The sequence below is a fragment of the Microcaecilia unicolor genome, chromosome 3 (assembly GCF_901765095.1).
Source record: "Microcaecilia unicolor chromosome 3, aMicUni1.1, whole genome shotgun sequence".
NCBI classification, from domain to species: domain Eukaryota; kingdom Metazoa; phylum Chordata; class Amphibia; order Gymnophiona; family Siphonopidae; genus Microcaecilia; species Microcaecilia unicolor.
The window spans coordinates 111,211,939-111,226,578 of record NC_044033.1 but is presented as its reverse complement, the minus strand read 5'-3'; the positions used below and the strand labels follow the sequence as shown (position 1 = coordinate 111,226,578).

Sequence of the window (14,640 nt, the reverse complement as noted above, 5' to 3'; positions counted from 1 at the left end):
CGACCCCTCCCTTTACTGGGAGAGTGGTCTTTTTTGTCACTGCCGTGACCAATGCATCCACTTTAGGCATCCCCAAAGGGGCCAAGTGCTCCTCACTTAGAGGGTAAAGCTGACCCATAGCCCTGGCCACTTTCAAAGGCCCATCTGGGTCAGACCATTGAGCAGAAATAAGCTCTTGGATGGAGTCATGCACCGGAAAGGCCCGAGTAGGCTTCTTAGTACGCGCCATCCTAAGATTAACATAGGAGGCCTCGCCTTCAGCAGGATCATCAATCAAGAGGGCCTGCAAGGCTTCAGTAATGAGAGCTGGCAGCTCGTCGCGGTGGAAAATCCGGACTGCATTGGGATCATCCAAATCCAGTGGCAAACAGGCACCCTCCTCTGGATCATCCATCCCTGAGGGCCTGCCAGATCCCTAAGACTCTCCACGGGGGAGAGAAAGGATATGTGCCACTGTCAGACGGGGAATTTACCCATCTATGTTTAGCGTGTTTCCAACGTTCGGGGGAGGAAATAACCTCTGAAGCCATCCCCGGGGCATCAACACCCGGAGGGAACCCAGGATGCAACGCAGTGTCAGACACCTGCGGCAGAGCTCTTTTCAGCATGAAAGCCTTATGCATTAAAAGCACAAACTCAGGGGAGAAAAACACACCATGACCCCCCGCCTCCGAATTAGGAGAAACTGATGTAGGAGCTCCTCTGGCAGCCTCTAAACGAGGCGCCCCCCTGCACTCAGACTCCTCCGCAACCACGAGGGTTGAGACATGCGGCACTTCCAAAATGGCGCCCGCTGCCAGCGGGAAGAAACATCGCTCGCCACGCTCGTACTAGCATGAGCGTCTAAGGAGCACGTTTTACACAGCCCCGCTGCTGATCTGCATTTACCATAACGGGAGCAGCGCTTAACTCCCTCAGCAGCCATCGCCGGACAGGACGGGAATAGAACAATAAAATGGCGGCTTCACGCCAAAACTTACCCCGATCGGAACCACGGGACCTCCGCGGAGGAGCTGGGCACCACTGAGGCATATTTTCAAAGCACTTAGCCTTCCAAAGTTCCATAGGTTTCTATGGAACTTTGGAAGGCTAAGTGCTTTGAAAATATGCCTAACTCTCACCTCAGAGGACCGGGTCAACGAGCTCCGGTCAAGCTGCACAGAACCAGAATCTCTGGAAAAAGTCTCAGAATAGCCACGCAGTAAAAGCACGCTCTTGTTTTTTTTTTTTTTTTTAAACGCTGTGAGGAAAGTTGGAGGCAGGCAGCAACAGAGGGACTCCGGGAGGTGGGGGAATGGGTAAGGCAGGGAAAGGGCGAACCTATATGCCTTTAAAGTGGGCACCACCAGTCACAACACCCCTGCTCAACTGGCAAAGCACAGGAGCCACCCCAGGCAGTCTGAAATCCAGAAGCTGATCAAGCTACGTCCACACCTGCTGGGAGATAGAGAAATACTGAAGGCAGTTGGGGGCTAGCCGTCCAAGGGTCACTGTGGTTTTTCAGTGTTCTCTATCTCCACCTGCTGGTAGGCGGATACAACCCATCAGTTAATGGATTCATCTGCTGCTGATGACAAGGAAGAGCGAAGATAAAAACCTACTGCACCTCAACGCAGAGAAAAGAAAACTGATGAGACGTGCTCACGCGACGGGCGGGAATTCAGTCCACGCATGCGCGGTGCACACGTCAGAAGACTCTGGCAAAACTTTGTTTTATTTTGCTTGCAAAATGCCGATTCCTGGGCCGACGCAGACGTCGACCCACATGTGAGAACAAGCAGCCTGCTTGTTCTCGGAGAAAATATGTATCACAAAGATGTAAACTTCCCAGAAATTTGGATGTGAATCATGGGAAGAAGGGTGCCCAGGGAAAACATCCTGAACCTTTTTTGGACCAGGAATTTGTTCAGGGCCCTTAGGTCTAGGATGGGCCTTCAGAAGGGCAGAGAGTTCCTCTGCAAGTACCTGTCCGTGCTGACAGATGAAGTAATGAGGGAAAGGGAATGGGGCTTGATATACTGCCTTTCTGTGGTTTTTGTAATTGCATTTAAAGCGGTTTACATAGTATATACAGGTACTTATTTGTGCCTTGGGCAATGGAGGGTTAAGTGACTAGCCCAGAGTCACAAGGAGCTGCAGTGGGAATCGAACCCAGTTCCCCAGGAACAGAGTCCGCTGCTCTAACCACTAGGCTACTCCTCCACTCCGCTCTCGGTGGGCAATTTGGTGGTCTTTGTCACCAGTGGAGGTTGTTACTGAGACAGACTATTTGAAGAACGTACTGATCAGAGGTTACAAGGGGCCACCTTTCATGGAAAAACTTCAGCCTCCCTCTGACCTTATTGTCTGGTACGGTCGCTGTTACTGTGGTTACGCTCTGCTGGAGTCAGTCAAAAGCTCTCACCTTGCTTCGACTGGGGAGCTACTGGTACCTTAGGCAAATGCTGTTGACAGGAACGAGTGCACTGGGGTTGAGCTTGCTAAGGTGGGCAAGAAGAGGCTCCGAACCTACGCCTCTGCGAGTAATAGGCACCCTTCCTTGACTTGCCAAAATACCTCCTAGAGGAGGAGGGAGATGCAGGATGCGCCCGGCGGAAGAGGGAATGGATGGTATCAGTGTGTTTCTCGATTTGGTCAGTGACCTCCTCAACCTTCTCTCCAAAACGATTATCCCCATGGCATGGGCATCCACCAACCTCTGCTGAACCGCCAGTTCTAAGTCAGAGACACACAGCCATGACAGTCTGCACATCACTATACTTTGGGCAGAGATCCTGGAAGCCACATCAAAAGTGTTGTAGGTGCCCCTGGCCAAGAACTTACGACATGCCTTCTGTTGTTTGGCTAAATGGCAAAGCGATGAGGCTGGCTCCGGAGGGAGAGCATCTGCCAAATCTAGCAGCTTGCGCAAGCATAGTCTCTATAACTCTTGCCTCTTTTGAGGGCAGATTCAAACATCATGGAATGATGAGGCAGCTGAGGCTTATCAAACCCAAGGGTACTTTGAATCTGGTACATGGTGTCAATCTTTTTGGGGAGTACCGGGACAGAAAGAGGGGACTCCCAATTCCGAACGAGAACATCCTGCAAGACCTCGTGAAGCAGGACCATCACAGCCTCTCTAGGAGGGGACTTGTAGTCCAGGACCTCGAGAATCTTAGCCCTGGTCTCGTCCTCCACTTCTAAAGGAAATGGAATGGCAGTTGCCATTTCTTTAACAAAAGAGGTGAAGGAAAGGCTCTCCAGGGGAGACTTTTTCCTTTCCCATGGAAGGGAGGGGGTCAAATGGTATCCCATGACTCCTTCTCCAAGAAGTATCAAGAGTCATCATATGACTCCCAAGAGTACTCCTCTTTGGTGTTGGCAAAAACCGCCTGTGAAGGCTGAAACTGAGCCTACCTCAACCTAGAGGAGCCATGTCCCTGAGAGGGGAATCAAGGAGTCGGCTCTTGCACCGATTCCAGCGGAGTACCGACTCGGCGGAAGTCGATGTCAGGGCCGCATGTGACACCGGCATCGGAGGCCTCACCGCAAGCTGAGGGCCATGCAGGGCTGCAACTAGAGGCATGGCAGGTGCAAGCACCCTTGACGCCGATGCACTCTGTTGGATAAAGCCTGCCAGCAGCTCAGAGAGCAAGGCCCAGATGTGCTCATCAAGGGCCAACACCAGGAAAGATTGGGGTGTCGGCTCAGAGACGGGAGGCTGGTCCTGGCTGCTGGGAGACCCCCACACTGGCACCTCTTGTATGGAAGGGGAGTGGTCCTTATGGTGCCAACGCTTCATGGGTGCCGAATCCTTCTGTGCCTCGGTGCTCCCGGCACCATGCATTGAGGGGGATCGATGCCAATGCTTCTTGGCCTTCGCCTGAAGCTGGTCATCGAGGCTTCTCGGTGTCGATGAGGACACTGAATCCTCCAGTCGCCTTGGGGATGGGTCTGATGCAGGTTGGTCCCAAAGCCCTGCACAGTAGTCGGCGCCGAGGCAGGTGGAGACCCACTTGATGCACAATAGATCCCAATATCAGCAGGTCTAGCAACCATGTGGACCGATGCAACACTCGTTTATGTCGACACAGTCAATGCCGATGCAGTCATCGAGGATTTGGGCTGGATTCAAAATCTTTTCTCGTTGAGCCTCTCTGACCGAGTCCTTTTCTTCATACAAAGACACAGGACACAGTTGGAAGGGCTATGAATGGGTGTCTATACCAGAGATGGTCCTATTGCACTGGGAACTGCGCTTAAAGCCACTGGAAACTTTCATGGACATGGAAGGAAATACCTACGTGGCCAAATCAAACAACTCGATGGTGCCAAAAAAGGGGCAAAGTATCCAAGAATAAAAGAAAGGGAGAATCAGACCAGTAAAGGCCTAAATGTGGCCTAGTGACATGGAAAAATAAAGGAAACTTAAAAGTGGGAAAAAGACACTAAAAAGTAAAGAAAAGGAAAAGGCCAAAACATGAACACAGGGAAACAAAAAAAAAATACAGCATAAAATGCCGAGAAAAAAAAAAAAAAGCACTCAAGCTCTTTGTGGAACCAGCCCTGAGGAGCAGAGACAAAAATGGTGTACACTCCCCACCGCGATAAAAAAAAAAAAGAATTGCGAGTACCGCGCTCTTGCCCTGGGCGGGAGAACTCACGCATGCGCAGTGCAGCATGACTTGTGCTCCACAAAGCTCTTTCAAGCTTGCAATAAGCTCCGGACTATTCAACGCGGGTTGTGTTACCCACGTGTGATAATTACAGTCTGCTTGTCCTTGGAGAAAAAAAAGATTCTACTGGGGACGAAGGGACTTGGAGAATAAACCAACATGTACTAACAAGATAGAAAGAAAACAAAACCCTGAAAGGGTAGCCATCAAAATACTTTTTAAAGAGAGCTTATAAAATGATGGTCAGGTGCGACGTGCATGTTAGATTTTGCAATTATCGCACAGTAAAGCAAAAACTTAACACGCAGTAGGTGCAAATGAAATACAGCAACTACCTGGGGGGTGGGGGTGGGGGGGGGGAGGGCTGCTGCCTGGCATGTCATTTTCCTGTTCCCATGTCCTTTAGAAACAATGGTAATCTGGGGTGCTAAGTGGACCCATGTTAACTACACAAGCGCGGGTTAGTCTGCAATATGTATCACATGCTACCTGCAGTTTGCTCTCTATGCTCACTCTTCACCCGTGCCCCGCCTAGTTACCTAATACAAAATGCTCTTAACACAAAATTAGTACAAGCTAACCGTTGAAATAATGCAAGATCACTTACTGTGCTTCTGTGGTAGAAGTTACAGTGCACTATTCACACATTAATTGCCTAATGAGCTTTAGAAATAGGGCCCCTTGAAGAGGTGGAGATTGTGCGGGAAGACCATGCAAGCTCAAGGAAATCTAAATTTTTATGAGTTCATAGAACTGATACTATGTTGGCAACATCAGATATTATCACCTACTTGAATGGCTTATTAATCCTGCTTGCCAGTGGAGAACAATTTTAACTCACACTAGAATCAAAAAATTCTTATTTTGTTTACCCTCTCCCAAAATATTGGGATTTTCTTCTCTTCTCTATTTACAAGTAATGACATGACAAATAATGCATGACAAATCAGCAACTTACAGATATGCAACAACACAGCGTCGATTTCTCAACAGGCAACAGTGTCGAAACTTAATGGTTGGGATTAGGTCACTTCGTCCTTCTGATTTGGCTTCATTGCTATATTCAAAAATTAGAAAAAGAATAAAAACAACTGTATAATACTTAATACAGTGAAAAACAGGAGGAGAAATTTGGTCTTACCTGATCATTTCCTTTCCTCAAGTCCTGTTAGACCAGTCCAGATGCATGGGTTATAGCCCTCTGCCAGCAGCAGACTGATGGAGACAGAATACAGACACTTCCAGGAACATCATCATTGCTACAGGGATTGGTACAGTCCTGGCATTTGCCAGTAAAATGAATAACAATGCAGAACAAGTTTAAACAGGGGTAAAAAAAAAAAAACAAAAAACCTAGGTGAACAATAATCAAGCAACCTTTCCTCGTCTGTCTCTTTGTAAGGGGAGTTAGATACCTGCAAACTATGGACAACAGAATTTCATCACTGAAGAGACCACCACCCACAGTGGCTGAGACTTCCCTTGGATGTAAACAGACTGTCTAGCAGAAATCAAGGAAAGGAAATTATCAGGTAAGACCTAATTTCACCTTCCTTATTGTTCATGCCAGACTAGTCCAGACATGGGATGTACCCAAGCTTTATCCAGAACACGTGGGAGGAAGCCACAATAACTTTCAGGAATCCTATACCTAAGATGTAGACACTCCAGACTTGCCTATGCATGCTGAGGCACTTAGAGAAGGGGTACAATAGAAGCAATGGTACTGCCCTATCATTATCCTCTGGAAAGACAGATTCTAAATCTGCCTAGGAGCATTCCTGCACTCTAATTGAGTGTGCTTGCCAGCCCTCTGGGATTTGCCAACTCTTGGTGATGAGGTCCTAAGTGATTATTTCCTTGATACTTCCTAAAATCAATGCCTTAAAGGCCACTCTGCCTTATTAGTACACATCAAATAAATCTAAGGCCTAACAAAATTCAAAAGAAGCTAGGCACAGGCACCGGTTTGATCTCAAAGGTGACCGACAATTGAGTTAAAATGGATATTCATGCCCTGACCTACATCTTTACTATCAGATGAGAAAAAGCCTGGTTCTACCAGAAGTGAAACACTACCCTCAGAAGGGGCAGGATACAGGGCAAGAAGGGGAAGGAAAGAGGGCAGAGATATTTTTCCTTTAAAATGGCCCAAGGAGACCAATGTTTACTCCAAGACCTAAAGAAATGCTATCCTGTGAAGCTTAGAAGGAAAGGACTGAGCATTTAGGATTAAAATCAGGTTCCAAATATTGATCTTGCATGCTGGACTCCGTAGAAGAAAGTCTCGTATTTGGAACAATAGTGAGGGACGGTAAAGGGGTCACATTTGATATACTGTGTTTCTATCGTACAACCAAAGCAGTTTACATAAAATTATATGCAGGAGCCTCTATGGCTGTGTCCTAAAGCCAGTCTCTGCCCCTTATGAGAGAGACGTGTAGCCAGACTTCCCGCTGACAGCGGGACCTCCCAGGCAAGCCTGCTACCAAACCGCTCAGCAGGCTACACACATACAGTGACTCCAGAGACGCTACCCCCAAGGCTCCTCTTAGCAACCTGCTGCAGCTGCAGAGCCTGTGTCCTGAATTTATTTATTTTTTCTAACAACTGATAACAGCTGCAAACAGAGGTCTGTTGTGGACTAGAGGGGTTTTTTTTTTAGTGAGGAAGGCTACAGTCCAAACAGCAGCCCAAACTCTGGGAGGAAAGGGACCACGGCATGAGGCAGGGACCCAGGCCACCAGGTATGCCCCTAAAGTTGGCACAGAGCCCAAACACCCCCTAAGCTCAACTGGCTAAAAGGCCCAGGAGCAGGCCCAAGAGATGAATCCAGGAGCTGCAGAGACACCGTCTACTACCTGTAAGAGATAGAGATATACTCAAGTGAAGGAGGAGCTGACAGTCTGATATCACTGCCTTCAACTTTGTAATCTCTATCTCCACCTGCTGGTAGGTGGACACAGCCCACCAGTTCCTGGATTCATCTGCTGCATACGCTAAGGAAATAGGGGCTCATTTTCAAAGCACTTTGACTTACAAAGTTCCATAGGTTACCATCAGGCTCATTTTCAAATGAGATGGACGCCCATCTTTTGACACAAATCGGAAGATGGGCGTCCTTCTCGCAGGGTGGTCCAAACCAGTATAATCAAAAGCCAATTTTGGATGTCCACAACTGCTTTCCGTCGCAGGGACGGCCAAAGTTCAAGGGGGAGTATCGGAGGCGTAGCGAAGGCGGGACTTGGGCATGTCTAACACATAGACGTCCTCGACCCATAATGGGAAAAAAAAGGGCGTCCCTGACGAGCACTTGAAAGACTTTACCTGGTTCTGTTTTTCTTACGACCAAGGCACAAAAAGGTGGCCAAAATGACCAGATGACCATCGGACAGAATCGGGGATGACCTCCCCTTACTCCCCCAGTGGTCACTAACCCCCCTCCGACCCTCAAAAAACATCTTTAAAAATATTTTTTGCCAGCCTCAGATGTCATGCTCAGGTCCATCACAGCAGTATGCAGGTACCTGGAGCAGTTTTAGTGGGTGCAGTGCACTTCAGGCAGGCGGACCCAGGCCCATTCCCCCCCCCCCCACCTGTTACGTTTGTGGAGGAAACAGCGAGCCCTCCAAAACCCATTATACCCACATCTAGGTGCCCCCCCCTTCACCTGTAAGGGCTATGGTAATGGTGTACAGTTGTGGGTAGTGGGTTTTGGGGGGCTCAGTACACAAGGTAAGGGAGCTATGTACCTGGGAGCAATTTATGAAGTCCACTGCAGTGCCCCCCTAGGGTGCCCGGTTGGTGTCCTGGAATGTCAGGGGGACCAGTGCACTACAAATGCTGGCTCCTCCCATGACCAAAGGGCTTGCATTTGGTCTTTTCTGAGATGGTCGTCCTTGGTTTCCATTATCGCCGAAAATCAAAAACGACCAAGTCTAGGGACGACCATCTCTAAGGATGACCTAAATTTCAAGATTTGGACGTCCCTGACCGTATTATCAAAATGAAAGATGGACATCCATCTTGTTTCGATAATAGGGGTTTCCCCACCCCTCCATCGGGGCATTTTGTGAGGACACCCTCAACAAAACTTGGGCGTCCCTATCGATTATGCCCCTCTATGTAACTTTGTAAGTCTAAGTGCTTTGAAAATACGCCTCTAAGTCACTTTATTTATTTGTGGGTTTATTTATTGATATATATTTGAAATTTTGATCCAGATTGTTTTTTATTCTGTATGTAACTCTCTTGGTGATGATTTTTGGTTTAAGTATATTTATATATGTATTTTTGTTTGATCTTCTAGTAATTCTGTTCCTGGCGCAGCCTTTTCTCAGGTGAAACATGGCCATGTCGGGCACAGATGTTTGAATCTTTGGGAGCTTTAGAATATAAATAAAGACGGTTCAGTTTTCTATAAGGTTTGCCTCTTGTTTCTTTTCATCAAGTTGGATTTGGTGGACCGCTTGCCTTGTTGCTTTCTTACTCTTAGCTATGTCACAGACAGATTTAACTACCAAGGAGGGATTAATAATTACCAGGTAGGAACTCAGGAGCAACCCAGCAATGCAAGATGAATAGATCGCCTATCTGTAACAATGGGAATAGGCCATCCAGAATCCAAAAGGATAAAAGACATGGGGAAAAAAAATAATAGTAGTACAAAATAAGATAGCTTATGGCGCTCTTAAGAGGTGCTCTATGGAGTGGGGGGGGGGGGGGGGGAGAAGATGGCACCTAAACATAAAAAGGGGTGTGTCCTATTGGTCCCAGAAGACAGATCACAGTTTAATGGATCCCCTTACAGATTACTGTCTCTCATTGCCCATCTGAGACGCACTCAGACATCAAGCCTTAGAAAATAAGGGTTACCAGTGCCTCTCTCCCAAACAACCTCCCCAATAAAGCTACATCCCCTTCTATCTACTGAACTGGCTATCTCCTCTGCCTCTTGCTCAGTCAGTGAAATACTCTAATACCCCAAATAGCACCATGGTCAACCTGCTGTTTCTGTCATACAGGGACACAGCGTGAAGGTGCTGCTGAAGCAGTTCAAGCTACGAATTTATTTATTCTCAGAGTGCAGCACAAGCCTAATTGGCTTTAAAAGCATTCTGGGAAGTTTTAACTGTTCTGAGAAGCAGCGACATTCGCCAGTGAGTCTTCTCAGAAGTAGCCCCCACGCGCTGGAATTTACTCCCAGAGGGAATACGTATAACTTCAGACTACCTCTACTTCAAGAAGCAGGTTAAACCCTGGCTCTTCCACAAGCCTTTAATATATAGGGTGACTGACTTTACACCCATTCTGTATCTGGACTAGCCTATTTCACACACTGTAACTTAGACCAGTTCCTTATATGTTGATAAACTGTACAAAAAACTTGTCTTTAGTTTAGCCACCCACTTATTTATCCCAACTGACTTTTGACCCCATCTATATATCTGAGTTTGGCCCCTCAGCTATATGGTAAGCTGTATTGTAGAAAAGCATTAGTATCATAGAAATGTTATTTGAATGTTCTAATTGTGTGCTTATTAGATATTTCATTATTATGCTTACACTGTATTATATCTCTGTTATTTGAACTTCAGTGCTGTTAAATATGTATATTTTTGATCCTGTTTCATGGTAGTCCTATTATTAGGTTTCATTTTGCTGTATTTACTGTATTTATGTTTATACTATTGTTATGCTAACAAAATCGTACATTTGATGTTAGTTCAAACGTTTTTTATTGACATTGTATCAACACCAACATTGTCATGCAAGCTCTGTTTCAGTCTAAATATACAACAATTGCTAACTAGCATACAGCATTTATAAATTTTTGCCAACATTATTATCCCATCAAATATACCAATCCTCCCCCCGCCCTCTCCCATTCCCTCCCTTCCCCCCCCTTTTACCCCAGACCTGGATAACCATTCAGTTCAGCCCGTAGAGTTCACCTTGTATTTAAAAGCAAACTACGGCCTCTATGGCTTAGACTTTGCAAATAAGGGCCCCAGATAGCCAGAAATGTAACTCTCTTTTTCTGCGAGAACCTAGATTCCCCCGCCTCCCACGATACCAGCTGATGTAGCTGATTTCTCCAGTGCCAGTATGCCGGAGGATCTTTGACCGTCCAGTACTGTAAAATACATTTCCTGGCCAAGAGGCTCATCTTACGGAGCATTAATGTTTCAAAACGATTCTGCCCTCTAAAGGACCCCGGAATGTCTAAAATCAGTTGCTCAACTGTCCCCAAAATCCGCAGCCTTAACCGCTCCTCCCAAAATCCTCGAACATGAACCCAGAACCTTTTTAAAATTGGGCAGCTCCAAAACATGTGCAGCATTGTGCCAGGATGTCTTCCACATTTAAGACAGTCCGGGCTTCGATTTCCTCCCATATGTGCTAATTGAGCTGTAGTTACATATCCCCTATGGATGCAACGATAGGCACATTCTCTCAAGCGAGCATCTGATACTAACAGGGGTATTCGTGCTATTGATTTAGTGATGTCCCAGGAGGTCACTGCAACTCCCAATTCCTTTTCCCAAGCACTCCTCAGCTGTCTATAGTCCCTGGGGGGCAGCCATCCTGATATTGTTTTATAAAGCGAGGATATTGTGATTTCTCCCTCACCAAAAGAGTGAAAAAATTCCCGTATCCTTTCCCCCAACTGAGTTCTCAAAGGATCTGTCGGTAAAGAAGTGAGGTAATGTCGCACTTGACGTATAGCAAATCTATTCCCCCAGGAGTCGCCTACCTTTCCCAATAACTCCTCGTCGGTGAGAGGCTGCCCATCTTCACCCACCAGGTGTTCCAATTTAGAAATTCCCCGTCTAGCCCATTCCACAAAATATCGGCTTGACAATCCTGGTAAAAATGCACTGTTCCCACGTATGGTTATCAAATCTGTTGTTGTTGGGTCCCCCCCCAGTTGACGAATAAGCACTCCCCACACCTCTCGGAGAGAGCGCAACAACACACTTTTACTGAATCCCTCCGGTAGGTCTCGTGTTTTGTGGTGTAAAAGCGAAAAAAGATGATGCGGTTCCCAAAGCGCTGCCTCCAGCGCCGTAGGAGTGTATTGCTGCGTGTCTAAACACCAATCTCCCAGATATCTCAAATGACATGCTTTATTGTATAATTCTAAATTTGGCATGCCCATTCCTCCTCGACTCCAGCTCCCCACTAATCGTGAGAAGCGAACCCGCGGCTTCTTGCCTCTCCAGCAGAACTTTGATGCAAGCTTGTAAAAACTCTTTAGGTCTTTCTGTCGGAGCCAAACTGGGATGGTCTGCATCACATAAAGCCATTTGGGGAACAACACCATTTTAATCATGTTTACTCTCCCTAACACTGATAACGGCAAATCCATCCATCCTTGTAGCGTACATTTGATGTTAAACTGTACCTACTGTATACCATCTTGGGTGACTCTTCATAAAGATGGTTTAAAAAATCCAAATAAATAGATAAATTGCTCCCCTAGCTAAGAAGAAAGAGAAGTTTCATCACGCCTGTGAGGTCACCTGCTAGCATTTTAACTCAGTAAAGAACTGAAGCTGCACAGGATCTGCTATGCCTTAAGGAAGATATGTAGCTTTCAGGAATTGCTCCAGTTGAGCCTGGCATGCTGTACTTATGTATATTTGGTGCAAAGTGGCAATAGAATGGATGTTGATCCCAGCAATACAGCAGCACTGACCAGGTCTTATTCAATGCGCACAACATGGGCCACAGCTTAATCTGGGGAATCCCTTAAGTTTTGCGCTTGGAACTAAAACTCCACAGACCACACCTGCCCACCTGGCAACTGCTTGCCTGCTCCCAAGCTAGACCAAATGCACCAACTGACATGCTAAACTGCCATGACTTAACTGCAGCGCATCACCTCCTTTAATTTTCCAGACTTGCTAGAGAAGGAACAGCATATTGCATCCATCTACTTGGTATCTGCTTACCTGTGTGCTCCCAAGCCAGGCCAAATGAACCAGGTGAAGGAAGCAGTGTCATGACTTAGCAGCAGCATGTAGGCTCCCTTTTTTCAAGGCATACCAGAGGCGTTGTAAGTAAGGCAGGGGGAAGGAAGTGTGATCACTTCAGACCCCTGACTACTGAAATCCAACACAGCACTATAGGAAATAGGAGGTAGTCTATGAAGAGGCTGTGCTGTCAGCAGTTCCTGCTGTCAGATCCATCAAGGGTGAAAGGTCACTGGGTACCACCTAGTACTGCTGGTACTGGACCCATTGGTGTGAGAACTCAGACTCCAATCAAGGCTATTCTTGAAGGGGGGGAAACTAGCCCCAAAGGGCTGTTTGCCTATAGTGTTCTCTGGACTTGGTCTATGGTCCACCAGGAGTCTAGGCCTACAGCCTACTTGGAAGCGGCCTACTCAAAGATGCTGCACTAGATATGTCTGCACCATCTGCTACAGCCAGAGAAATACTGAGGAGCTGGATGGCAGTATCAACTCCCTTTAAGGGGAGTAAAGTCAGCTCTGAACTATTTCTGGCTCCATCTGTTGGCAGGGGGATCATAATCCACTTCTCTGGCCTGGTCAATAAGGAGAAATTAGATCTTACCTGCTAATTTGCTTTCCTTTAGTCCCTCTGGACTGGCCCAGAAAGATACTGATGGGTTGTGCACTCCTTCCAGCAGATGGAGGCTGAGAATTTTGACTCTCGTGAGAGCCAATAAAAGCTCTGGCTAGCTACAGTAAGATCCATTAACAAAACAGGAAAGGATGAAAAGTAACTTCTGTGTAACTGGTAAAGCCAAATAGGCAACAGGTGGAGCCTTATAGGTGTTATATATATTTAAGGCAAGTATGTGGGTCTTTTTTTTTAATAATGACTGACTACAAATGCTCAAAGCAGCTCAATACCCACAAAACTAATATACAATACTAAATTACATTGTTCTTAAGGCATCAGACAGAGATTAATGGCCAAGAAATCAAAGCACAGGGAGGGTTCTGGACCGGTCCAGAGGGACTAAAGGAAAGCAAATTAGCAGGTAAGATCTAATTTCTCATTCCTTAGCATCTCTCTGGACCGGCCCAGAAAAATACTGATGGCAAGAAACAAAGAAGTACAACTAAGGGAGGGACCCTAGTAATCCTGCCATACGGACTCTTGCTCCAAAAACTGCATCCTGACGACATTGTACATCCAATCTGTAATGTTTAGAAAAATAATGCAAGGAAGACCATGTTGCTGCCTTACATATGTCCAAAGGCGGCACTAAGAAGTGCTCAGCTCACGATGCTGCTTGTTCTCTAGTAGAGTGAGCTTTACCCATTTTGGAATAGGTTTTCCAGATAGAAGGTAAGCGGAAGCAATCATCTCTTCTAGCCATCTTGAAATGGTAGGCTTAGACACCGCTAAACCCTTGCGGGTGCCTTCAATGAGCAGAAAAAGACAATCCGATTGTCTGAAATCCTCCGTAATCCAAAAATAATGCTTAAGGACTCTCTCGACATCGAGTTTTCACAAACTCCGCTGTTCACCTGACCCTGAAGATGAATCTAGTACCGATAAAAAATACCAACTGGTTCAAATGAAACCTGGACAAAACCTTAGGAAGAAAGGAAGGCACAGGGCATAAAATTACTTGTTCCTTAGAAAACTCCAAAAAAAGGAGACTCATAGGAAAACGCCTGAAACTTCGACACTTACCAAGCCGAGGTAATGGCAACTAAAAACACCACTTTAAGTATCAAATCCTTCAGACAGCAGGCCGCCAAAGGTTCAAAAGGCGGCCTAGCAAGGGCCGAGAGAATTATTTTGAGGTCCCAAACAGGAAAAAAAAACCCGGTCTAGACGGAGGACGTAACCCCGCACCTCAAAGAAAGCGAACATCTGAATGACTAGACAAAGACTTCCCTTTGATTCTACCTTGAAAACAAGACAATGCTGCAATCTGCACCTTAAGTGAAGCAATTGCCAAGCCTTTATCAAAACCGTCCTGTAAAAAAATCTAA

The 14,640-nt window shown here is 46.4% G+C and overlaps 1 protein-coding gene across 2 annotated transcripts in view; it reads right to left on the bottom strand.

Annotated features, from left to right (window-relative positions):
- GINS1 (GINS complex subunit 1) overlaps positions 1 to 14,640 on the bottom strand; it is a 97,932-nt gene that overhangs the window by 68,402 nt on the left and 14,890 nt on the right. For both annotated transcript variants that reach the window (XM_030196278.1, XM_030196280.1), the window contains exon 3: positions 5,617 to 5,715. In XM_030196278.1, the coding sequence (XP_030052138.1) occupies positions 5,617 to 5,715 (99 nt within the window). The remainder of the gene's footprint in view (positions 1 to 5,616; positions 5,716 to 14,640) is intronic.